The sequence below is a fragment of the Triticum urartu genome, chromosome 6A, assembly GCF_056163025.1.
Source record: "Triticum urartu cultivar PI428250 chromosome 6A, HENAU_Tu73, whole genome shotgun sequence".
NCBI classification, from domain to species: domain Eukaryota; kingdom Viridiplantae; phylum Streptophyta; class Magnoliopsida; order Poales; family Poaceae; genus Triticum; species Triticum urartu.
The window spans coordinates 516243608-516266629 of NC_141878.1; the positions used below are offsets into that span (position 1 = coordinate 516243608).

Consider the following 23022-nt stretch of genomic DNA (forward strand, 5'->3'; position numbering starts at 1 on the left):
TCCGGTTAATACAATTCTAGCATGAATAATAAACATTTATCATGATATAAGGAAATAAATAATAACTTTATTATTGCCTCTAGGGCATATTTCCTTCAGTCTCCCACTTGCACTAGAGTCAATAATCTAGATCACATCACCATGTGATTAACATCGATAGTTCACATCATCATGTGATTAACACCCATAGTTCACATCGCCATGTGACCAACACCCAAAGGGTTTACTAGATTCAGTAATCTAGTTCACATCGCTATGTGATTAACACCCAAAGAGTACTAAGGTGTGATCATGTTTTGCTTGTGAGAGAATCTTAGTCAACGGGTCTGCCACATTCAGATCCACATGTATTTTGCAAATTTCTATGTCAACAATGCTCTGCATGGAGCTACTCTAGCTAATTTCTCCCACTTTCAATATGTATCTAGACCGAGACTTAGAGTCATCTAGATTAGTGTCAAAACTTGCATCGGCGTAACCCTTTACGACGAACCTTTTTCACTTCCATAATCGAGAAACATATCCTTATTCCACTAAGGACAATTTTTGACCGCTGTCCAGTGATCTACTCCTAGATCACTATTGTACTCCCTTGCCAAACTCAGTGGTAGGGTATACAATAGATCTGGTACACAACATGGCATACTTTATAGAACCTATGACCAAGGCATAGGGAATGACATTCATTCTCTTTCTATCTTCTGTCGTGGTCGGGCTTTGAGTCTTACTCAATTTCACACCTTGTAACATAGGCAAGAAACTCTTTCTTTGACTGTTCCATTTTGAACTACTTCAAAATCTTGTCAAGGTATGTATTTATTGAAAAAACTTATCAAGCGTTCTCCGAGTTCTAGCACCTCCGAGTTCTAGCACACGTTCAGCTCGATGATGATCCCCGGACTCCGATCCAGCAAAGTGTCGGGGAAGAGTTCCGTCAGCACGACGGCGTGGTGACGATCTTGATGTACTACTGTCGCAGGGCTTCGCCTAAGCACCGCTACAATATTATCGAGGACTATGGTGGCAGGGGGCGCCGCACACGGCTAAGAATATGATCACGTGGATCAACTTGTGTTTTTCTGGGGTGCCCCTGCCTCCGTATAAACTCATTATATAACTGTCATTGAAACCTTAAGCGTGCGGACCCTACGGGTTCGAGAACAATGTAGACATGACCGAGACACGTCTCCGGTCAATAACCAATAGCGGGACCTGGATGCCCATATTGGCTCCTACATATTCTACGAAGATCTTTATCGGTCAGACCGCATAACAACATACGTTGTTCCCTTTGTCATCAATATGTTACTTGCCTGAGATTCGATCGTCGGTATCCAATACCTAGTTCAATCTCGTTATCGGCAAGTCTCTTTACTCGTTCTGTAATACATCATCCCGCAACTAACTCATTAGTTGCAATGCTTGCAAGGCTTAAGTGATGTGCATTACCGAGAGGGCCCAGAGATACCTCTCCGACATTCGGAGTGACAAATCCTAATCTCGAAATACGCCAACCCAACATGTACCTTTGGAGACACCTGTAGAGCTCCTTTATAATCACCCAGTTACGTTGTGACGTTTGGTAGCACACAAAGTGTTCCTCCGGCAAACGGGAGTTGCATAATCTCATAGTCATAGGAACATGTATAAGTCATGAAGAAAGCAATAGCAACATACTAAACGATCGGGTGCTATGCTAATGGAATGGGTCATGTCAATCAGATCATTCAACTAATGATGTGATCCCGTTAATCAAATGACAACTCTTTGTCCATGGTTAGGAAACATAACCATCTTTGATTAACGAGCTAGTCAAGTAGAGGCATACTAGTGACACTCTATTTGTCTATGTATTCACACATGTATTATGTTTCCGGTTAATACAATTCTAGCATGAATAATAAACATTTATCATGATATAAGGAAATAAATAATAACTTTATTATTGCCTCTAGGGCATATCTCCTTCAATCTCCCACTTGCACTAGAGTCAATAATCTAGATCACATCGCCATGTGATTTAACATCAATAGTTCACATCTTTATGTGATTGGTTCACATCTCCATGTGACTAACACCCAAAGGGTTTACTAGATTCAATAATCTAGTTCACATCGCTATGTGATTAAGACCCAAAAAGTGATCATGTTTTGCTTGTGAGAGAAGTTTAGTCAACGGGTCTGCCACATTCAGATCCGCATGTATTTTGCAAATTTTATGTCAACAATGCTCTGCATGGCGCTACTCTAGTTAATTGCTCCCACTTTCAATATGAATCCAGATTGAGACTTAGAGTCATCTGGATCAGTGTCAAAACTTGCATCGACGTAACCCTTTACGACGAACCTTTTGTCACCTCCGTAATCGAGAAACATATCCTTATTCCAGTAAGGATAATTTTGACCGCTGTCCATTGATCTACTCCTAGATCACTATTGTACTCCCTCTCTTAACACAGTGTATGGTATACAATAGATCTGGTACACAGCATGGCATACTTTATAGAACCTATGACTGAGGCATAGGGAATGACTTTCATTCTCTTTCTATCTTCTGTCGTGGTCGGGCTTTGAGTCTTACTCAATTTCACACCTTGTAACATAGGAACGAAACTCTTTCTTTGACTGTTCCATTTTGAACTACTTCAAAATCTTGTCAAGGTATGTATTTATTGAAAAAACTTATCAAGCGTCTTGATCTATCTCCATAGATCTTGATGCTCAATATGTAAGCAACTTCACCGACGTCTTTCTTTGAAAAACTCCTTTTAAACACTCCTTTATGCTTTGCAGAATAATTCTACATTATTTCCGATCAACAATATGTCATTCACATATACTTATCAGAAATGCTGTAGTGCTCCCACTCACTTTCTTGTAAATACAAGCTTCACCGCAAGTTTGTATAAAACTATATGCTTTGATCAACTTATCAAAGCGTATATTCCAACTCCGAGATGCTTACACCAGTCCATAGATGGATCGCTGGAGTTTGCACATTTTGTTAACACCTTTAGGATTGACAAAAACTTTTGGTTGCATCATATACAACCCTTCTTTAAGAAATCCATTAAGGATTGCAGTTTTGTTATCCATTTGCCAGATTTCATAAAATGCGGCAATTGCTAACATGATTCAGACAGATTTAAGCATAGATACGAGTGAGAAACTCTCATCGTAGTCAACACCTTGAACTTGTCGAAACCTTTTTGCGACAATTCTAGCTTTGTAGATAGTAACACTACTATCAGCGTCCGTCTTCCTCTTGAAGATCCATTTATTTTCTATGGTTTGCCGATCATCGGGCAAGTCAACCAAAGTCCATACTTTGTTCTCATACATGGATCCCATCTCAGATTTCATGGACTCAAGCCATTTTGTGGAATCTGGGCTCATCATCGCTTCCTCATAGTTCGTAGGTTCGTCATGGTCTAGTAACATAACTTCCAGAACAAGATTACCGTACCACTCTGGTATGGATCTCTCTCTGGTTTACCTACGAGATTCGGTAGTAACTTGATCTGAAGTTACATGATCATCATCATTAGCTTCCTCACTAATTGGTGTAGTAGTCACAGGAACAAATTTCTGTGATGAACTATTTTCCAATAAGGGAGAAGGTACAATTACCTTATCAAGTTTTCTACTTTCCTCCCACTCACTTCTTTCGAGAGAAACTCCTTCTCTAAAAAGGATCCATTCTTAGCAACGAATGTCTTGCCTTCGGATCTGTGATGGAAGGTGTACCCAACTGTCTCCTTTGGGTATCCTATGAAGACATATTTCTCCGATTTGAGTTTGAGCTTATCGAGATGAAACTTTTTCACATAAGCATCGCAACTCCAAACTTTAAGAAACGACAGCTTAGGTTTCTTGCCAAACCATAGTTCATACAGTGTCGTCTCAATGGATTTAGATGGTTCCCTATTTAACGTGAATGCAACTCTCTCTAATGCATAACCCCAAAACAATAGTGGTAGATCGGTAAGAGACATCATAGATCGCACTATATCTAATAAAGTACGGTTATGACGTTTGGACACACCATTACACTATGGTGTTCCAGGTGGCGTGAGTAGTGAAACTATTTCACATTGTTTTAATTGAAGGCCAAACTCGTAACTCAAATATTTGTCTCCGCGATCAGATCGTAGAAACCTTATTTTTCTTGTTACGATGATTTTCCACTTCACTCTGAAATTCTTTGAACTTTTCAAATGTTTCAGACTTATGTTTCATCAAGTAGATATACTCATATCTGCTCAAATCATCTGTGAAGATCAGAAAATAATGATACTTGTCACGAGCCTCAATATTCATCAGACCACATACATCAGTATGTATGATTTCCAACAAATCTGTTGCTCGCTCCATTGTTCCAAAGAACAGAGTCTTAGTCATCTTGCCCATGAGGCATGGTTCGCAAGCATCAACTGATTCATAATCAAGTGATTCTAAAAGCCCATCAGCATGGAGTTTCTTCATGCGCTTTACACCAATATGACCTAAACGGTAGTGCCACAAATAAGTTGCACTATCATTATTAACTTTGCATCTTTTGATTTCAATATTATGATTATGTGTATCACTACGATCGAGATCCAACGAACTATTTTCATTGGGTGTGTAACCATATAAGGTTTTATTCATGTAAACAGAACAACAATTTATTCTCTTACTTAAATGAATAACCGTATTACAATAAACATGATCAAATCATATTCATGCTCAACGCAAACACCAAATAACACTTATTTAGGTTCAACACTAATCCCGAAATTATAGGGAGTGTGCGATGATGATCATATCAATCTTGGAACCACTTCCAACACACATCGTCACTTCACCCTTAACTAGTCTCTGTTTATTCTGCAACTCCTATTTCGAGTTACTAATCTTAGCAACTGAACTAGTATCAAATACTGAGGGGTTGCTATAAACACTAGTAAAGTACACATCAATAACATGTATATCAAATATACTTATGTTCACTTTGCCATCCTTCTTATCCGCCAATCACTTGGGGTAGTTCCGCTTCCAGTGACCAGTCCCTTTGCAGTAGAAGCACTTAGTATTAGGCTTAGGACCAGACTTGGGCTTCTTCACTTGAGCAGCAACTTGCTTGTTGTTCTTCTTGAAGTTCCCCTTCTTCCCTCTGCCCTTTTCTTCAAACTAGTGGTCTTGTCTACCATCAACACTTGATGTTTTTCTCGATTTCTACCTTCGTCAATTACAGCATTACGAAGAGCTTGGGAATCGTTTCTGTTATCCCTTGCATATTATAGTTCATCACGAAGTTCTACTAACTTGGTGATGGTGACTAGAGAATTCTGTCAATCACTATCTTATTTGGAAGATTAACTCCCACTTGATTCAAGCGATTGTAGTACCCAGACAATCTGAGCACATGCTCACTAGTTGAGCGATTCTCCTCCATCTTTTAGCTATAGAACTTGTTGGAGACTTCATATCTCTCAACTCGGGTATTTGCTTGAAATATTAACTTCAACTCCTGGAACATCTCATATGGTCCATGACGTTCAAAACGTCTTTGAAGTCCCGATTCTAAGCCATTAAGCATGGTGCACTAAACTATCAAGTAGTCATCATATTGAGCTAGCCAAACGTTCATAACGTCTACATCTGGTCCTGCAATAGGTCTGTCACCTAGCGGTGCATCAAGGACATAATTTTCCTGTGCAGCAATGAGGATAAACCTCAGATCACGGATCCAATCCGCATCATTGCTACTAACATTTTTCAACACAATTTTCTCTAGGAACATATCAAAAATAAAACAGGGGAGCTAAACGCGAGCTATTGATCTACAACATAGATATGCTAATACTACCAGGACTAAGTTCATGAGAAATTAAAGTTCAATTAATCATATTAATTAAGAACTCCCACTTAGACAGACATCCCTCTAATCCTCTAAGTGATCACGTGATCCAAATCAACTAAACCATGTCCGATCATCACGTGAGATGGAGTAGTTTCATTTGTGAACATCACTATGTTGATCATATCTACTATATGATTCACGCTCGACCTTTCGGTCTCCGTGTTCCGAGGCCATATCTGTATATGCTTGGCTCGTCAAGTATAACCTGAGTATTCCGCGTGTGCAACTGTTTTGCACCCGTTGTATTTGAACGTAGAGCCTATCACACCCGACCATCACGTGGTGTCTCAGCACGAAGAACTTTCGCAACGGTGCATACTCAGGGAGAACACTTCTTGATAATTTAGTAAGAGATCACCTTATAATGCTACCGTCAATCAAAGCAAGATAAGATGCATAAAAGATAAACATCACATGCAATCAATATAAGTGATATGATATGGCCATCATCATCTTGTGCCTGTGATCTCCATCTCCGAAGCACCGTCATGATCACCATCGTCACCGGCGCGACACCTTGATCTCCGTCGTAGCATCGTTGTCGTCTCTCCAATTTTATGCTTCCACGACTATCGCTACCGCTTAGTGATAAAGTAAAGCATTACAACGCGATTGCATTGCATACAATAAAGCGACAACCATATGGCTCCTGCCAGTTGCCGATAACTCGGTTACAAAACATGATCATCTCATACAATAAAATTTAGCATCATGTCTTGACCATATCACATCACAACATGCCCTGCAAAAACAAGTTAGACGTCCTCTACTTTGTTGTTGCAAGTTTTACGTGGCTGCTACGGGCTTAAGCAAGAACCAATCTTACCTACGCATCAAAACCACAACGATAGTTTGCCAAGTTGGTGCTGTTTTAACCTTCGCAAGGACTGGGCGTAGCCACAATCGGTTCAACTAAAGTTGGAGAAACTGTCACCCGCAAGCCACCTATGTGCAAAGCACGTCGGGAGAACCGGTCTCGCGTAAGCGTACGCGTAATGTCGGTTCGGGCCGCTTCATCCAACAATACCGCCGAACCAAAGTATGACATGCTGGTAAGCAGTATGACTTATATCGCCCACAACTCACTTGTGTTCTACTCGTGCATATAACATCAAACCATAAAAACCTAGGCTCGGATGCCACTGTTGGGGAACGTAGTAATTTCAAAAAATTTCCTACGCACACGCAAGATCATGGTGATGCATAGCAACGAGAGGGGAGAGTGTTGTATACGTACCCTCGTAGACCGAAGCGGAAGCGTTGACGCAACGTAGAGGAAGTAGTCGTACGTCTTCCCGGTCCAACCGATCCAAGCACCGTTACTCCGGCACCTCCGAGTTCTTGACACACGTGCAGCTCGATGACGCACCCCGGGCTCCGATCCAGCAAATCTTCGGGGAGGAGTTTCGTCAGCACGACGGCGTGGTGACGATCTTGATGTTTAACTGTCGCAGGGCTTCGCCTAAGCACCGCTACAATATGATCGAGGTTTAATATCGTGGAGGGGGGCACCGCACATGGCTAAGGAACGATCACGAAGATCAACTTGTGTGTCATGGGGTGCCCCCCTGCCCCCGTATATAAAGGAGCAAGGGGGGAGGGGTGGCCGGCCTAGGAGTGGGCGCGCCAAGGGGAGTCCTACTCCCACCGGGAGTAGGACTCCCTCCTTCCTTGTTGGAGTAGGAGAAGGGGAAAGAGGGCGAGAGGAAGAAGGAAAAGGGGGTTGCGCCCCTTGTCCAATTCGGACCAGAGAGGGGGCGCAGGCCTCCTTCCTTTTGGCCTTTTTCCTCTATTCCCGTATGGCCCAATAAGACCCATATACTCCCCGGCGAATTCCCGTAACTCTCCGGTACTTCGAAAAATACCCGAATCACTCAGAACCTTTCCGAAGTCCGAATATAGTCGTCCAATATATCGATCTTTACGTCTCGACCATTTCGAGACTCCTCGTCATGTCCCCGATCTCATCCGGGACTCCGAACTTCTTCGGTACATCAAAACTCATAAACTCATTATATAACTGTCATTGAAACCTTAAGCGTGCGGACCCTACGGTTCGAGAACAATGTAGACATGACCGAGACACGTCTCCGGTCAATAACCAATAGCAGAACCTGGATGCTCATATTGGCTCCTACATATTCTACGAAGATCTTTATCGGTCAGACCGCATAACAACATACGTTGTTCCCTTTGTCATTGGTATGTTACTTACCCGAGACTCGATCGTCGGTATCTCAATACCTAGTTCAATCTCGTTACCGGCAAGTCTCTTTACTCGTTCCGTAATACATCATCTCGCAACTAACTCATTAGTTGCAATGCTTGCAAGGCTTATGTGATGTGCATTACCGAGAGGGCCCAGAGATACCTCTCCGACAATCGGAGTGACAAATCCTAATCTCAAAATACGCCAACCCAACATGTACCTTTTGGAGACACCTGTAGAGCACCTTTATAATCACCCAGTTACGTTGTGACATTTGGTAGCACACAAAGTGTTCCTCCGGCACACGGGAGTTGCATAATCTCATAGTCATAGGAACATGTATAAGTCATGAAGAAAGCAATAGCAACATACTAAACGATCGGGTGCTAAGCTAATGAAATGGGTCATGTCAATCAGATCATTCACCTAATGATGTGATCCCGTTAATCAAATAACAACTCTTTGTCAATGGTTAGGAAACATAACCATCTTTGATTAACGAGCTAGTCAAGTAGAGGCATACTAGTGACACTCTGTTTGTCTATGTATTCACACATGTATTATGTTTCCGGTTAATACAATTCTAGCATGAATAATAAACATTTATCATGATATAAGGAAATAAATAATAACTTTATTATTGCCTCTAGGGCATATTTCCTTCAGCATGACCCTGATGTATGCCGTCTTTTCCGTGCATACGTTGCTGGTCCTCCCGTGCCTCAGGTGTATCTTTTATCTTCCTATACACGCCCAAGAAGCCAAGTAGGGTCACACAAAGATTCTTCGTCACGTGCATCACGTCGATTGTCGAGCGGACCTCTAGGTCTTTCCAATAGGGCAGGTCCCAAAATATAGATTTCTTCTTCCACATGGGTGCGCGTCCGTCAGCGTCATTTGGAACAGGTTGTCCACCAGGACCCTTTCCAAAGACCACCTTCAGATCCTTGACCATATCATGTACATCAGCACCAGTACGGTGGCGAGGCTTCGTCCGGTGATCCGCCTCACCTTTGAAATGCTTGCCTTTCTTTCTTACGGGATGCCTGCTCGGAAAAAATCGACGATGTCCCAGGTACACATTCTTCTTACAATTAGCCAAATATATACTGTCGGTATCGTCCAAACAGTGCATGCATGCGCGTATCCCTTGTTTGTCTGTCCTGAAAGGTTACTGAGAGCAGGCCAATCATTGATGGTCATGAACAGCAACGCCTTTAGGTCAAATTCTTCCCGCATGTGCTCATCCCACGCACGTACACCTGTTCCATTCCACAGTTGTAAGAGTTCTTCAATTAATGGCCTTAGGTACACATCAATGTCGTTGCCGGGTTGCTTAGGGTCTTGGATGAGCACTGGCATCATAATGAATTTCCGCTTCATGCACAACCAAAGAGGAAGGTTATACAAACATAGAGTCACAGGCCAGGTGCTATGGTTGCTGCTCTGCTTCCCAAAAGGATTAATGCCATCTGCGCTTAGACCAAACCATACATTCCTTGCGTCATCTGCAAACTCCTTCCCGTACTTTCTTTTGATTCCACTGCGACCCATCAGCGGGTACTCTCAACTTTCCGTCTTTCTTACGGTCTTCTCTGTGCCATCGCATCGCCTTGGCATGCTCTTTGTTTTTGGAACAAACGTTTCAACCGTGGTATTATAGGAGCATACCACATCACCTTGGCAGGAATCTTCTTCCTGGGGCGCTCGCCCTCGACATCACCAGGGTCATCACGGCTGATCTTATAGCGCAATGCACCGCATATTGGGCAAGCGTTCAAATCCTCGTACTCACCGCGGTAGAGGATGCAATCATTAGGGCATGCATGTATCTTCTGCACCTCTAACCCTAGAGGGCAGACAACCTTCTTTGCTTCGTACGTACTCTCGGGCAATTCGTTGTCCTTTGGAAGCATATTCTTTATAATTACCAGCAACTTCCCAAATCCCTTGTCAGATACACCATTCTCTGCCTTCCATTGTAGCAATTCCAGTGTGGTGCCCAACTTTTTCTTGTCACCTACGCAATTCAGGTACAACAATTTTTTGTGATCCTCTAACATGCGCTGCAACTTCTTATTCTCCAAATCACTTGCGCAGTTTCTCTTTGCATCGGCAATGGCCCGACCTAGATCATCAACGCGCTCATCCGATGCCTCTTCTTCAGCTTCTTCCCGCATTGCCGGCTCAGCTTCTTCCCGCATTACCGGCTCAGCTTCTTTCCTCATTGTTATATCATCGTATTCAGGGAACCCATGGCCAGGATAGCTGTCATCGCCCTCTTCTTCTTCATTGTCTTCCATCATAACCCCTCTTTCTCCATGCTTGGTCCAAACATTATAGTGGGGCATGAAACCGGACTCAAACAGGTGGACGTGAATGGTGCTTGACGTAGAGTAATTGTGACCATTCTTACAGCCAGCACATGGACAAGGCATAAAACCATCCGCCCGCTTGTTTGCCTCAACCGCAAGCAGAAAAGTACGCACGCCATTAATGAACTCGGGAGAGCATCGGTCATCGTACATCCATTGCCGGCTCATCTTCAATACACAGCACCGAAAACACCAAATTAATACAATACATAAAGTTCATACATAAAGATCATACAACACTTAAATGCAACAAACAAATAACTCTCTAGCTAAAGAATTTAAATGCAACAACAAATGCGATCAAGATCGCAACTAAGGTAACAATTGATCCAACAGCATAATGATACCAAGCCTCACTATGAATGGCATATTTTCTAATCTTTCTAATCTTCAAGCGCATTTTCTCCATCTTAATCTTGTGATCATCGACGACATCGGCAACATGCAACTCCAATTCCATCTTCTCCCCCTCAATTCTTTTCAATTTTTCCTTCAAATCCTCGTTTTCTCTTTCAACTAAATTTAACCTCTCGACAATAGGGTCGGTTGGAATTTCCGGTTCAACTACCTCCTATATACAAATATCTATGTCAACTTGATGGGCATAATTTGTCATAAACACGAAATGCAATGAATAGTTTTAAAAGAGAATATACCACATCCGAATCATAACCCGGACGAGGGCCGACGGGGACGGATATCAAAACCATGGCACTATGTATAACAAACAACGTATGGGTAAGATAATTATACGAGTAACTATATCCAAATCACACAAACATCAATTTTTTATATAAAACTTCATGAACAAGAGGCTCACCACAAGGTGGTGCCGGCGAGGGGACGTTGCGAGCGATCGACGGTGGTTATGACGGAGATTTAGAAGGTACTAAGTAAACCACACCTACATATGCAAAACTAAGTGTTATTTTTGACCTCAAATTGCATATAAATCAAATACTAGCACATATATATAATTCCTCCCTAATTACTAAACTCAAAAATCAATCACTATATAAAGCATTGCACGAGCTAATCTAGCAATGAGAGATGAAAGGACAAAGTTGCTAACCTTTGTGATCATTTGAATGGATGGGGGCCTTCAAATCTTGACAAATTTTGGGCAAAATGTGTGATGAGCTTGAGAGGAAGAGGGAAAAGAATAGAGAGGAGAGGGGAAAGGGGAAGAACAGAGCGAGCTCGGGTGGACGAAGGGTCTATGTAGGACGACCTTTAGTACCGGTTCGTGATACGACCAGGGTACTAAAGGTGATGGAGGGGCCCCGGACTGACAACATCCTGCCACCACTCACTTTAGTACCGGTTCGTGGCACGAACCGGTGCTAAAGGTTCGCCACAAACCGGTACTAATGAGAGCGGCCGGCTAGCCGTTGGAACCGACACTAATGCACACATTAGTGCCGGCTCGAATTCAAACCGGCACTAATGTGCTTCACGTTTGACCATTTTTCTACTAGTGGACGTTGGGCAGCGACAACATTGCAGCAGTGGAATAAGTCCCTCCGATCTCCTCCCTGACCCGACAATGTTCGCTACAAAATTTGGGGGTCCAGCGACTTTGTCACGAGGTCACTAGCCCTTGAGGTGGTCAAACTAGGCGTGATGTCTTATATTGAATCTACTTTAGGTTAAACTAGAGCTTCGATTCCTCCGTCTTCTTTGCCCTTGAAGTCGAAGTTCCCCATCCTCATCCTATTCTTGAAGCATTAATAAGTGGCCTTGGTTGGTTTGACTGCCATCCACCTTGGTCTCCTAGTTTTGGACGACTTGAACTCCTCCTTGTTTGGTAGTCGGATGCCTTCCTTCTTGGGAGTCCATGGGACACCCGTTTGAAGTAGTTACCCGCGAGGTCTCTTAGTTTTGGACGACTTGAACTCCTCCTCGTTTGGTAGTCGGATGCCTTCCTTCTTGGGAGTCCATGGGACACCCGTTTGAAGTAGTTACCCGCGAGGATACGACCTCTCCGCGGAGCTTGGGTCTAGGCCCGCCCAGATGGCCTGTCTAGGGCTACAAGCGACATGATCTGGGGTAGAAGCCCACTTCCTGTCGACACAACACTTCCACATAGTATGAATCTATATGGGTAAAACACCCCTATAATTAAAAGTAGAAGAATTAACTCCGTGAACCCCTTTAGCATAAAAAATCCACATAATAGCATCCCCCTCTTCACTTAACCGAAGGGAGGGTATGCTGATAGTGTCCAACAATTAAACAAAAATGTTTGTAGGTTCCACGCGACAACAAGAGTTTAGAACATATGAGGTCTCGTTCCTTCTATTTCCTGCGTACAAGGTGGCTAGGGTTTAACCCTCTTCTCCAGCATGGCCCTTGTTCCCACCATCTTGGCACGGGGAGACGAAGGGGAACTCAGTTTCTCCGACCAATGTGTACTTTCCTTTTTTATGGATTTTTTGTTCACGTGTCTCAGCAGTGACATTGGGCAGCGACAACATTGCAGCAGTGGAATAAGTCCCTCCGATCTCCTCCCTGACCCGACAATGTTCGCTCCAAAATCGGCGGTAGGCTTGTGAGGGTGTGGTCCCATGCATCTGGGCAGCTGGATATATTGGGCGATGTGATGGTGCCGCCGGCGGCGGACAAAGTATCAAACCTGATGTTGAATCTTGACAAGTGTTAAGCTGGTACGGGAGTGCCTTCTCTCTTTGTTAAGCCTCGGGCGGGGGCTCTTCCTTCCCGTTGGTTGTTCTGCATCAAATCTTTGCAACCTATTCACTAGGCGCGTCTCGGTCGACGTTCTTCAAGCGTGTGTTATGCCCTGCCTCTTGCCGCGGTTTTTTTGTTGTGGCTCATGTAGCCCATAATGGTGTGTGTTGTTTCTAGGATTTTGATTTGGTCTTTGCAACCGCTTCTTTCTGACTACAATTTCTCTGGCGATGAGGTAGACGGAGTTGTTCATGTCAGTGGGCTAAGAAGATGGGGTTGAAAGTCTTTGGATACTACGAAATGTATTCCTTGATGTTTGTCAGATATAGCAAAAATCCGGAATGTATTTCTTCAGATGAAAAAGCTAAGCCCTTCATTACTTTAGCCATGTATAAACTTGTGTGCTGTACAAATGACGTCCTTTTGTTTTTTGAAAAGGACTTGCCAAACGCAAACATAAACATGAGCAGGAGGAAATTACCAAGTCACCCTTGATTATAACAATCTACCGACCAGGACTGCTGTATTGTCATTCGAAGGACAAGTCGGGCCACGTGTCGAACTCCGGCGACCCGAGGTCGGGCAGCCCGTCAAACACGCCCGGCGGCGCGCACTGCGGCGGGTGCGCCAGCGGCTGCACCACTGCCGGGACGCTGCCGGCGACAGTTGCCGCGTCCGAACGGTGGCCCTGCAGCGCACCGCCGCACCCATGCGCGGCGGCGGCGGCCAGGGAGCGGCCGGCGGCGTGGGCCCGGCGCGGCAGCGGCCGGAAGATGGCGGCCGGCGGGAAGCCGGTGAGCTCCTGCACCATGGCGCGGAAGTTGGACACGTCGGTGGCCACCACGGTGGTTGACGACCGGCGCGACGCCGACGCCGAGTGCTTCCTCCTGGCGCGCCGCGGCGACGGCTGCTGCTGCTGCGCGTCCGCGGGGACCTGGCCGCCGGCCGTCCGCGTCGCCGCCGTGTTGCATGGCTGGTACTTGGCGCTGGACTCCATGATACGCGCCGCCGTGGCCGAGCGGTCTCGGCCGTCGCAGGAGTACATCGCCGGGAGGTGTCTAGGAATTAGGATGTCCGCGAACTTGCCAGGGGGTTCCGTTTGACGTGCGCATTTATAGCAAGCCAGGCAGGAATTGACCTGAAGAATCAACAGTGGCACCACTTCATTTTCTAGCACCAGCAGTTTGGCTGAGCAGTGCTGCTGAAGCTGGAACCCTCTTTTTTTTTTTTTTTTTGCGGGGGCTGCTGGAGCCTGGTGAGTTGATTATCTTTATTTTAGCCCAGGCTTGCAGAGTCGTGGTTGTTCTGACTACCTGTGCAATCAGCGGCGGCATCGTTTACGTTAACCTACGTTATCTTTTGGGCGGCGTTTTTTTTTTGGAAATTAACTTAAGCCTATCTATCTAGATGCGCATTTCAGAGGCGTTCTTATCTACATCAAGGTGATGCAGATAGAGTTTTTTTTTTCCTTAAAGAAAAACTGATCGTTTGCCTCCGAACCGAAGGTACCGAGCTGATTCAGAAGCAAGCCAGAAGCAGGCAGATCAAACCGTTGGAGGGGCGTTGCGAAATGGGGCGTGCGATGCGACCGGCCGGTCTATGTTGGTCGGACGATTCGGCTTGGTTGGTGCTCCGTCCGGTGCCTTTCCGGTCGAGTAGGACGGACTCTGCCGCGTATTGCCCTACGCCATGTTGCACACGCTCGTTCATCCGTCTTAATGTCCCTCTCTGCATGCGCGCGCCAGATTAATGTCTTCAGTTCAGGTGTTACTTGGACTGTTCTCTGTGGAATTACTGCGGATCGACGGAGGCTTAATCCAAACATGCATGTCTCACAGAATTCCACAGCTAGATAACACTTTTTACCTTCGGTTATAGGTAAGCTACTACTATAAGGCCTCATTCGGTTTGAAGGATTTTTATAGGAAAAACATAGGAATAAGGATTTCAGAGGAAAATTTCCTATGTATGCATTCGGTTTATAGGAAATGCGTGCAGGAATTTCATAAGAATACTACTCATTTTCTATGTTTTTGGAGGAAACTACACATCCACTCAAAGCTCATTTTACGCGTAGGAACGAGGCAAGTCAATTCCTTAGGATGGCAAGTGCCATCCTATCATATTCCTATACTACTCCTAATTCCTACGTTTTGATTTCCTCCAAACCAAATGAGCCCTAACAGTTGAATTCACCGGAGAGTCGTCTGGAGAAGACGGTCGTCGCACGGTCGGAACGGCACTGGCTTGCACGCTTTTCTCTACGCACTTAATTACTGCGAGACCTTGGATGGTCAAGCTCAGCCAAAGAAAGAGCTCACGGCCGGCCGGTCGAAGCATGTCACGGTCACCCGAACCCGGCCAAATTAGTTAAATCGTCCACAGCTACAGCTCCCCTCTGTTTACATCGACACGTGTGCTTCGAGCCGTATCGGATCTACTATCATCTACACACACACACACACGGTCACTGTCCGTTCCTGACGCCATGCTACAGCAGATGCATGCACTGAACCTGGAATTCAGACGTACAAATGTACTAGTGTAATGCAACGGGCGATGTCAATATACTCACTAAATAAATGTTGTTCAACAAGAGTCCGCAAGCATGGGATAAACATGGACTGCGCATGCACCTTTTTTTTTGCGGGTGCACGCACGCAAAATATTTTCTGAAGGAAAAGAATTGACTTGCGCACACACTTGAGAAGCTAGCTACTCCTAGTCGGTATTGCGCGCATGCAGCTTGGGCGGTGGTAGTTTTTAGTGCTGCGCCGATACGCAGGAAAAAGTCGTGCTGGTGCCGCTGCCACAAGGTCGTCTTCTAAGAAAAGGAAGCGTATACTCCCTCTTCTTTTTATTCCGCGTATAAATTTTGATCAAAGTCAAACTACACAAAGTTTGATCAAATTTATATTAAAAATATGAACATCTATAATATTATAATTATATAATATAAAAATACATTTCATAATGCATCTGAGAATATTGATTTCATATTGTGAATATTGATATGTTTTAATATAAAGTTAGTCAAACTTTACAAAGCTTGACTTTGACCAAACCTTATATGCAGACTAAAAAAACGGAGGGAGTATGTGCCTGCTGCAGTGCACGGCCTCGCGTTATCACTAAGCTAAGTGCTCGCTAAAATGGTTGGAAAATGGGGACAGGGCACTCGTGCACGCGCTCAGGTACATTGACTCCGAACGTCCATTTCGGACTCTCAGCTCTGGTTCATGCTTCGCTTTGGTCCAACTCGCGATCGCCGGCAAATCTGGCGTGCGTATGTCGGTACGTGGGCATAGGCGGCGGCTTGCGCGGTAGATACGCCGCCGGCGGCGGCAAAGGGCACATGTTGCGATGATTGGCTCTTGTTCTTTTTTGCCGGCATGCTGGGGTGTGGTGAGTTACCCACGTGATCGGTGCCTAGGCGAATTAGACACACCGTCGTTTTGGCTGGCGTTGGGTTGTGCGGGAGGGCTGCGGAGCTGCTTCACCGTCGAGGGAGCGGTTCGTCGCGCCGTTGCCCTTCACTCCGTGGGCGTTGCCTCTCCTGCCTTTGCTTGCCCGGGGAGAGAAGTTTTCTTTTTAGAAAGTATGCTTGTATTGAAATAACGAAATAATACAAAGTCTTTGAATTGTACTAGCAGACCCTAACACGTATGAAGAATCTGAAAAACAGACAACGCCCTAAAATAACCAGTAAAACACGAAGATCTCCCGAGCTCTGTGTTATCATTCCTAAATCTTATGACAAGACATCTGCAACACAGGAATTTGCAACCAGATACAAACATGTCGTCATCTTCAACCACGGCATAATCGTCGCGACGCTGCTTCCCTTTTTCTTCAGACCGGCGCCAAAAGGATAAAGACACACATCTGCATCCAACACGCCTGCATCAGTCTCCGCCATCTGTGGCTTTGAATACAGCTATATCCGCCTCTTCTAGATGGAAGAGAACTAGGATCCACTTCCGGCGCCGCGGCCGGGCCAACCGCCAGGGCCGGCCCTAGGGGGGGGGGGGGGGGCGGCCGCCCCGAGCCCCCCAAAGTTTGGGGCCCGCTCCCAGGTATTACGCAGCAGGTAGCGGCTATCGATCGCTGTTCGCTTTTTAGTTGTCTACTTCGTTCTTCCCGATCGCTCTAGGAATAATACATAAACAAATGCCGCACTTAGCCTGAAGCTAGTTGGGCACTCTTCAAAATAATACATAAACAACTTTTACGCTCTATGAATTTCCAAAAAATGAACAAGTGCTGTTATACAAACATTTTTCCCAATTATGAATATTTTAAAAATATACCATGAATTTCTAAGAAAGGAATATTTTTATAATTTTGAATATTTTGAAAAATATTTGTATGATGATTATGGAAATGTTTTTTTATAATTCATAAGTATTATTTTAGAACAATAATACATGAACAATATTTGAAAGTTGTCTTATTATTGAGATTATTATTTACATACGACAATTTTCTAAAAAAGAAAACAAAAGGTGCAAACTGGGCCACGCGGACCGCAGTCCATTTCTGCTCCACAAGCGCCATTGTTATTGTTGGGGAACGTAGCAGAATTTTAAAATTTTCTACGCATCATCAAGATCAATCTATGGAGTCATCTAGCAACGAGGGAGAGAGGAGTGCATCTACATACCCTTGTAGATCACGAGCGGAAGCGTTTAATAGAACGGGGTTGATGGAGTCGTACTCGACGTGATTCAAATCACCGATGACCCAGTGCCGAACGGACGGCACCTCCGCGTTCAACACACGTACGGTTGGGAGACGTCTCCTTCTTCTTGATCCAGCAAGGGGGAAGGAGAGGTTGATGAAGATCCAGCAGCACGGTGGCGTGATGGTGGAAGCAACAGTGATCTGGGCAGGGCTTCGCCAAGCGCTGGGAGACGGAGGAGTGTCACGGGAGGGAGAGGGAGAGGCCAGGGGCTTGGGGTGCGCAGCCCTCCCTCCCCCCACTATATATAGGGTGCCTAGGGGGGGCGGCGGCCCTAGGAGATCCAATCTCCTAGGGGGGGGGCGGCCAAGGGGGTGCCTTGCCCCCCAAGGCAAGGGTGGCGCCCCCACCCCTAGGGTTTCTAACCCTAGGTGCAGGGGGAGGCCCAAGGGGGGGCGCACCAGCCCACTAGGGGCTGGTTCCCCTCCCACTTCAGCCCATGGGGCCCTCCGGGATAGGTGGCCCCACTCCGTGGACCCCCGGGACCCTTCCGGTGGTCCCGGTACAATACCGGTGACCCCGAAACCTTTCCGATGGCCGAAACTGGACTTCCTATATATAAATCTTTACCTCCGGACCATTCCGGAACTCCTCATGATGTCCGGGATCTCATTCGGGACTCCGAACAACTTTCGGGTGACCGTGTGCTAATATCTCTACAACCCTAGCGTCATTGAACCTTAAGTGAGTAGACCCTATGGGTTCGGGAGACATGCAGACATGACCGAGAAGCCTCTCCGGTCAATAACCAACAACGGGATCTGGATACCCATGTTGGCTCCCACAAGCTCCACGATGATCTCATCGGATGAACCACGATGTCGAGGATTCAATCAATCCGTATACAATTCCCTTTGTCAATCGGTACGTTACTTGCCCGAGACTCGATCGTCGGTATCCCAATACCTTCTTCAGTATCGTTACCGGCAAGTCACTTTACTCGTACCGTAATGCATGATCCCGTGATCAATCACTTGATCACTTTGAGCTCATTATGATGATGCATTACCGAGTGGGCCCAGAGATACCTCTCCGTCATACGGAGTGACAAATCCCAGTCTCGATTCGTGCCAACCCAACAGACACTTTCGGAGATACCTGTAATGTACCTTTATAGTCACCCAGTTACGTTGTGACGTTTGGCACACCCAAGGCACTCCTACGGTATCCGGGAGTTGCATAATCTCATGGTCTAAGGAAATGATACTTGACATTCAGAAAAGCTACAACAAACGAACTACACGATCTTTGAGCTAAGCTTAGGATTGGGTCTTGTCCATCACATCATTCTCCTAATGATGTGATCCCATTATCAATGACATCCAATGTCCATAGTCAGGAAACCATGACTATCCTTTGATCAACGAGCTAGTCAACTAGAGGCTCACTAGGGACGTGTTGTGGTCTATGTATTCACACATGTATTACGATTTCCGGATAACACAATTATAGCATGAACAATAGACAATTATCATGAACAAAGAAATATAATAATAATCATTTTATTATTGCCTCTAGGGCATATTTCCAATAGTCTCCCACTTGCACTAGAGTCAATATTCTAGTTACATTGTGATGAATCGAACACCCATGCAGTTCTGGTGTTGATCATGTTTTGCTCTAGGGAGAGGTTTAGTCAACGGATCTGCTACATTCAGGTCCGTATGTACTTTACAAATCTCTATGTCTCCATTTTGAACACTTTCACGAATGGAGTTGAAGCGACGCTTGATATGCCTGGTCTTCCTGTGAAACCTGGGCTCCTTGGCAAGGGCAATAGCTCCTGTGTTGTCACAGAAGAGAGTCATCGGGCCCGACGCATTGGGTATGACTCCTAGGTCGGTAATGAACTCCTTCACCCAGACTGCTTCTTGTGCTGCCTCCGAGGCTGCCATGTACTCCGCTTCACATGTAGATCCTGCCACAACGCTTTGCTTGCAACTGCACCAGCTTACTACCCCACTGACGGTGTCCTGGACTAGGGGGTACTCACCACGTCGTCTCCCGATATATTAGATTGGGCCGAGGACCCCCGTGGCCGTATACTCATGGGCCAGTTCGGACGGCTGCCGCATACAAGGAAGATTCCACAAGACTTGGCGATCAAGACAAGGACTTCTCCCCACCGGCGTATTCGGCTAGGACTCTTGTTATCCTAGGCCTCCGGTGCATTATATAAACCGAGGCTAGGCTAGTCGATAGATATACAATATATACAACAATCATACCATAGGCTAGCTTCTAGGGTTTAGCCTCCTTGATCTCGTGGTAGATCCACTCTTGTACTACCCATATCATCAATATTAATCAAGCAGGACGTAGGGTTTTACCTCCATCAAGAGGGCCCGAACCTAGGTAAAACATCGTGTTCCCTACCTCCTGTTACCATCCGGCCTAGACGCATAGTTCAGGACCCCCTACCCGAGATCCTCCGGTTTTGACACCGACATTGGTGCTTTCATTGAAAGTTCCGCTGTGTGATTGACAAAAGGATCGATGGCTTGCCTGCAGATCAACTGCGACTTCGGCATCTTCGTCACCAGTTCGACTGGTCACCTTGGTTCGACCAAGAATTGCGCCCCGTGTTCGGATCACCATGTTCGGACTAGGGCCTTTATCAAACATCAACTCCGATCTCTATCAAGATCACGGAGAAATCATCTATGGAGCTCGGGGGCTCAACGTCAACATTGCCCTCAAGCGACCGTGCTGTTTTTTTTGGACAGTGAACTCGTATCTGCCACCACCACCTCCTCGAGTATCGCTTTGACGATCTATTTGGTGGAATTGTGCATAATTGAGTCTACAACAACCCTGGAAAATTTCGTCGAGTTCCGATGCAGGAATCTCTGGCAATCCACGATATACCGGAGCCCTGTCAAATCTGGACGGGAATTTGGATGAGTTTAGGGCGTGGTGTCCAGCTTCTAGCTCGGACGTCCTTGGGAAGATCCAACCGTTTATCGGCTGCGGAATTCCTATATCTACCACCTCTCAAAATTTCGGCTCGATCCGACCGTCCAAACTCCAGGAACCTTCCGATTAGTGCATCACTTTTCGGATCTGTTTTCTGCGTGAAAACGAATCCGACCCGAGTTTATCTTTTTTATGAATAGGATTTCGGACATCCCTTTTGAAGGAAGTTTTGTATGGGGTATTGTGTTTTGTTCCCGAACACATCCCACTAACTCTAAAATCTTTTGAACATGATCTTCAACATCATGCTGGTGTCAAACCAATCCGGCAATATTACTCCACGGCTGCCGACCTGCGCTAGACACGGCGTCACTTTGTTGAGCCGAGCTCAACTTCTTCGGATCATCATCTCGGCAAGCCGAACAAGAGCCCGGCATCGCGAAGGATAAATCATCACCAACATCGCCGCCCCACGGATTACACGGAGCGGGCATACCGGCATCGCCGCACGGTCGCTTCATCAAGCCGGCATCGACCACGTCACGACCTGCATCGACAGGGCCGCACTATTGCTTCTTCAAGCTGGTGTCCATCACGCCGACCTACTTCGACTCATCGGCTGACATCGAGGCTTCGACATCTCGGCTGGACCGGGGGCTTCGCCATCTCTTCATCAACCTACTCCGGACACTTCGGCGTCACTAGCCGACCAGCTCCGTCACGTTAGCTGGGCCGAGGGCTTTGCCTCGGCGAGTCAACCTTTACCAGCATTGCCATGCCGTCGTTTTATTGCCCATCAGGCACTGGGTGTGCGGAGCGGGTCCCAATTTTAGGAATCACCTTCCTTCGGATTGCTACAACAAATAAACCAGGTGCTATTAATTCCAGTATTTTTTGCTTGTTTGGGTTCATTTTTCCCAAGGAATTATTACTCTGGTTTGTCCGTCATATGTACACAGGTCTATCAAATGGTGGCCGCATTAACGACAGTCGCATGGTGGTTCGGTTAGTTTCCGTACATAGTCCGGCGAACACCGCACTCGGAGCTCGGACTGACCTGCGAATTCAGGCTTTGCCACGCCTTTACCGCATCACGCCGACGCCCTGCATCGACATTGACTTCGGCGCCAGGCCATATTTCTTTTATTACTCACTTTGCATAAATTATTTATTATGCAATGATTTTTTTAATTATCATTATTACTATTATCTCCGGTTTGCACTATTTTTTGTGCACAGGAAAATGATCCGGGGACTTCGGCGTCACTCTGCCGGTCTGCATTGACCGTGCTATGTCACCACTTCGGCGTGTCGAGCTCTCCACTCCGCCACCTCGGGACCGGCTTGAGGGATGGAATCTTGCCCCGCATCAAGCTCGGACCGCGTCATCAATACCGAACACATTAACCAGCTAAGTCGCTTTTATGCTCAAAGCTTTAATTTCTAACTTGCGTTCGGTTCGACCAAGCATTATACTCTTTTGGAAAAAAGTTGCTTCTAAAAAATTTCCTTGTCCAAACTTTGTTTGTGATGCATAAATTCAAATACCCCGTTTACTTGGGGGCTTCCTTTATGAAGCTTTTCCTGTTGCATATGATTATACTTGTACGGCTTCGTTCCTTGTTCGTGTATTACGCCACAATATGCACCATATTGACTTAAGCAATTTGCAAGCTGGGTTGCCTCGCTCATGTGTTTACCCCTACGTTCCCGATTGTTCGGCTAGGGAGTAAAGGGAGCACCTCTGCGATTGTCACGATCGGGTCACCTGAGCCGGACCTCAGACTGGGTGAAGCCGAAAGCTAGCGCTCTTATAGTTATTCAATGATGGTCGGCACACAACGGAACTCATGAGTACAAAAAATCTATTGCACAAGTCTCATAATAACAATGAGCACCGAAGAAAGGTATCGGTGGGGGTACTATTTTCTTCGAAGATGCTTCTTACTCTTCGCAGTAATATAGCATAAGTTCCCTGAGCGCGCTTTGTCTGTTACAGCCTTATGGCCTGATTGCCTGGTTATTGGAAACACCGTCGATATTCTCGACCGATGGAGTACATAACACTTTTCGGTCCTTGGCCGAAGAGGGAGAAGCTGACGGTCGGTTAAGACGCGTTTAAAGTTCGGTTGAACATAGATATGATATAAGTACTTCGGTACATGCAATCATTCTTCTACCCAAGTTAC

At 45.7% G+C, this 23022-nt stretch overlaps 1 protein-coding gene across 1 annotated transcript; it reads right to left on the reverse strand.

Annotated features, from left to right (window-relative positions):
* Window positions 1-13532: 13532 nt before the first annotated feature.
* On the reverse strand, window positions 13533-14401 carry LOC125526933 (uncharacterized). The gene has a single exon (XM_087527057.1). The coding sequence runs from the start codon at window positions 14219-14221 to the stop codon at window positions 13706-13708; it is 516 nt and encodes a 171-aa protein (XP_087383183.1). The 5' UTR covers window positions 14222-14401; the 3' UTR covers window positions 13533-13705.
* Between the last annotated feature and the right edge of the window lie 8621 nt (window positions 14402-23022).

Excerpts from the sequence above, each read along its gene's own strand:
- LOC125526933 (XM_087527057.1), bottom strand. The coding sequence starts at position 14,221 with ATGTACTCCTGCGACGGCCGAGACCGCTCGGCCACGGCGGCGCGTATC.